At 43.8% G+C, this 3188-nt stretch overlaps 1 protein-coding gene across 1 annotated transcript in view; it reads left to right on the top strand.

Moving 5' to 3' along the window:
* The window catches only part of LOC107101974 (single Ig IL-1-related receptor-like), a 17255-nt gene that overhangs the window by 2474 nt on the left and 11593 nt on the right, over window positions 1–3188 (top strand). Inside the window, exons 2-4 of the mRNA XM_015401078.1 lie at window positions 607–885; window positions 1004–1211; window positions 1283–1410. Of these exons, the coding sequence (XP_015256564.1) occupies window positions 607–885; window positions 1004–1211; window positions 1283–1410 (615 nt within the window). The remainder of the gene's footprint in view (window positions 1–606; window positions 886–1003; window positions 1212–1282; window positions 1411–3188) is intronic.

Here is a 3188-nt window from a genome sequence, read left to right as displayed (position 1 = left end):
TTTTTTTTGGTTCGCCTTATTGACCCTCGACCAAACTACGTCACAGACTTTCCCATGTTTTCATATTTTAGTTAATATGAAGGTTGTTTATTTTGAAACTGAGCATTTCGTCTGCTTGGCCGCTTCTTAGTTCCCAGGAATGTGATATTTTCATGTTGGCAGTGATGCTGCCAACATGAAAAGGCTGGTGCTGAAAAAGCCTCAGAATGTCAAGCTCATCACTCACTCCTCCTGAACCAAAACGAAGCATCACAATTAAAACAAAGCAGCGATATTTTAAAGAAGTAAATCAAACTTCATTATAGTGCCTTCATTTGGGCATTTCTTTGCTCGTTGTGCTTTCAGTCTTCCATCTTCTTTCTCTATTAATCTTTATGACCAGTTCTGGTTTACTCTTCAAAGATGGAGCGTTTAAAAAACAATCAGATATCACTGCATGTGATCCGATTTAAAATGAAGACTTTCAAACAGTCAAGGTCAGTAAAGTGACATACAAGTAATTTTCATATGAAAAATGGGTCATAAAAAGTGAACAGTTGCATCATACGGGGCCTAAAAGTGAACAATCTTCAGATAAAGTGTTTAACTATGTTTCCTTTCTTTTAGGTCAGGCCTGTGTGGATGACGGCGGCTTTAAGGAGCAGGTGGTTTATTTAGGCCAGCAGAGGCCCTCATATGTGCTGCAGTGTCCTCTACTGACAGCTCAACCTCAGAGTTTCCCCCTAACTCTGCTGATGTGGCTGAAGGACTGTCAGCAGCTCCAGGATCAGGATGGAAAAGCCTACCTGGAGTTATCCAGCCTCAGCCTACAGGATCAGGGGAATTATACTTGCATGCAACAAGGAAACAGTACAGCATCTTTCACTGTACGCCTCATAGTAAAGGGTGGGTTTTCTCCTCATTTGTTTCCAGTTATATATAGAAGTTATAACTGATAGTTTAGTGTTACCTTCTGGGAGAAGCTTTCACAGTGAATATCGATAATTGTGGTGTGTCTTTACAGAGTCTCAGTGTGCAAAAGCTCCTGATTTCCAACAAGACAGCAACCCTAGCAAACTGTGGAAGAGTCGTGGAGCCTCCGTGAAACTGAACTGCACTGCTCTTCTCTTCTGGGACCCATCAGAGGAGCCGTGTGAAACCACACCGCAGTGGAGCAAAGATGGCAAGCCGCTCAACAACCAGACTCTCTACCTGCAAAACACAACATCATGGTTTGCATTCAGAGCACTTTGCACCAGTCTGTAGAGAAAGGTGGGATTACCTTTTCTTTCTCGTTCATCAGGTCCCCTGATGCCGGCCAGCTGGTCGTTAGTAGCCTGCTGGAGTTTGCCCTTAGAGAACCAGAGCAGTTTGGACTTTACAGCTGCACAGTCAGGAACATTTCCTCTGACTTCAGCCTGCAAAATTCAAGTAAGCTGGGAAACTCGGGCGGATTTTCCTAATCGCATTTTTTCAAGAATATTTGAGGGTAACCCACCGATTTATGACGTCATTTACATCCAAACCTGCATTTGGTTGAACTGTTAAAGGTTATTGAAAAAATATTAAAACCTGGGTTTCTAATGTCTTCTCAACGTCTATTTTTGGACTAATTGGGACAAAATCAGAGCTACCAAACACAGCCTAAAATTCAACAATTATTCAGACTATGACAGACCCACCAGATTTAGCCTAAAAACCAGAGTCTAAATGATGTCTAGTGTTTGGGAGGAAAACTTTGTTTTTGCAAACACACATTATAATATTACATTTTTATTTCTGGATGAATTGTATAACTTTGTATATTTGAACATGGTAAAAAATGGTAAATGTCCTGTACTTATATAGCGCCTTTATTCAAGTCAGAAGACTTTACCAAGGCGCTTTACACTACATTCATTCACCCATTCACTCACACACTGATGGTGGCAAGCTACATTGTAGCCACAGCTGCCCTGGGGCTCACTGCCGTACACTGGCACCACCGGGCCCTCTGACCACCATCAGTAGACAATGCAGGTGAAGTGTCTTGCCCAAGGACACAACGACACTGAAAGTCGTAATCGGGGCTTGAACCGTCAATCCTTTGATTTCAGGGCAAACTTCTACATCCGCCACCGTCACCCCTAGAAAGTTGCCATAAGCCCCATTTCCACTAGCCTTTTGAAACCATGCTTAGATCGGTAACCGAGGTAACTGTTGAGTGTAAATGGCACGCACAACTGAACCAGACTGCACCAGACACAACCGAACCGTGCTAAACTCTGGTACTCGTCCATCAGTCGGGCTCGGCGCCGTTCAGTTCTGGCTCGGTTCTCAGATAACAAGGAGGTCATGAGCAGGCCGAGTCATCTCCTTACAGTCAGCCTCCTTAATACGGAAATTTCAGACCTTCATAAAAATCCTAGCTTCCTACCGTGCCGCACGATTCGGTGATGATTCTGCTTAGCAGTGTGATGGACCTCCATGTCTGTCTTTGTTTCCTGCGTCTTGAAGCCCTGATTAGACCATCGTTTTTCGTATCTACTTCCCAAAAGCCAACTCTGTCAAGTAAATTCACCAAAGGCTGCCTTCTTCACCTGACTCTCCGCAAACTTCCTGAATGTTACGGGCGCCGCCATGTTTATTTGCCTCTAGAGAGAAGTAGTACCATAGATCGTCACTAGAAGGCCAGGAACCGTGCTAGCGTGGTGTGTAAATGGTCGTAAGGAACAAAGCTCGGCACGGATCGGTTTTCAGAGGGTAGTGTAAATGGGGCTAAAGTAGAGAAAACTGAAGTCAAATGTTACTTTAATGGTATTTGATAACTAACACCAACATAGTCACAGGAAGGACTTTACTACAACTGCCCAGTAGAATCTTAGGCCCCATTTATACTATCTTGTGAAAACCGATCTGTGCCAAGCTTGGTTCCTTTCGACCATTTACACACCATGCTAGCACAGTTATTTGATTCCTAGTGCAATCTATGGTACTACTACAATTGAAATTTCCTCATTACAGAGGCTGACTGTAAGGAGAAGACGCGGTCTGCCCATGAGCTCTTTGTTATTTGACAACCGTGTCAGAACTGAAGCTGTCCTGATTCAAAATATTCCTGGATAACGGCAGCTATGTTTGGGACGCCAACAGTATTAATGTTTTCAAAAGCCGCAGCAGGCAGAATGACTTCCGGTTCAAGGGTCAAACGGCGCCGTCGTCCAATCAGC

This window comes from Cyprinodon variegatus, unplaced genomic scaffold (assembly GCF_000732505.1).
Source record: "Cyprinodon variegatus isolate N-32 unplaced genomic scaffold, C_variegatus-1.0 Scaffold1181, whole genome shotgun sequence".
Classification (NCBI taxonomy): domain Eukaryota; kingdom Metazoa; phylum Chordata; class Actinopteri; order Cyprinodontiformes; family Cyprinodontidae; genus Cyprinodon; species Cyprinodon variegatus.
This window is presented reverse-complemented; position numbering and strand designations above follow the sequence as displayed.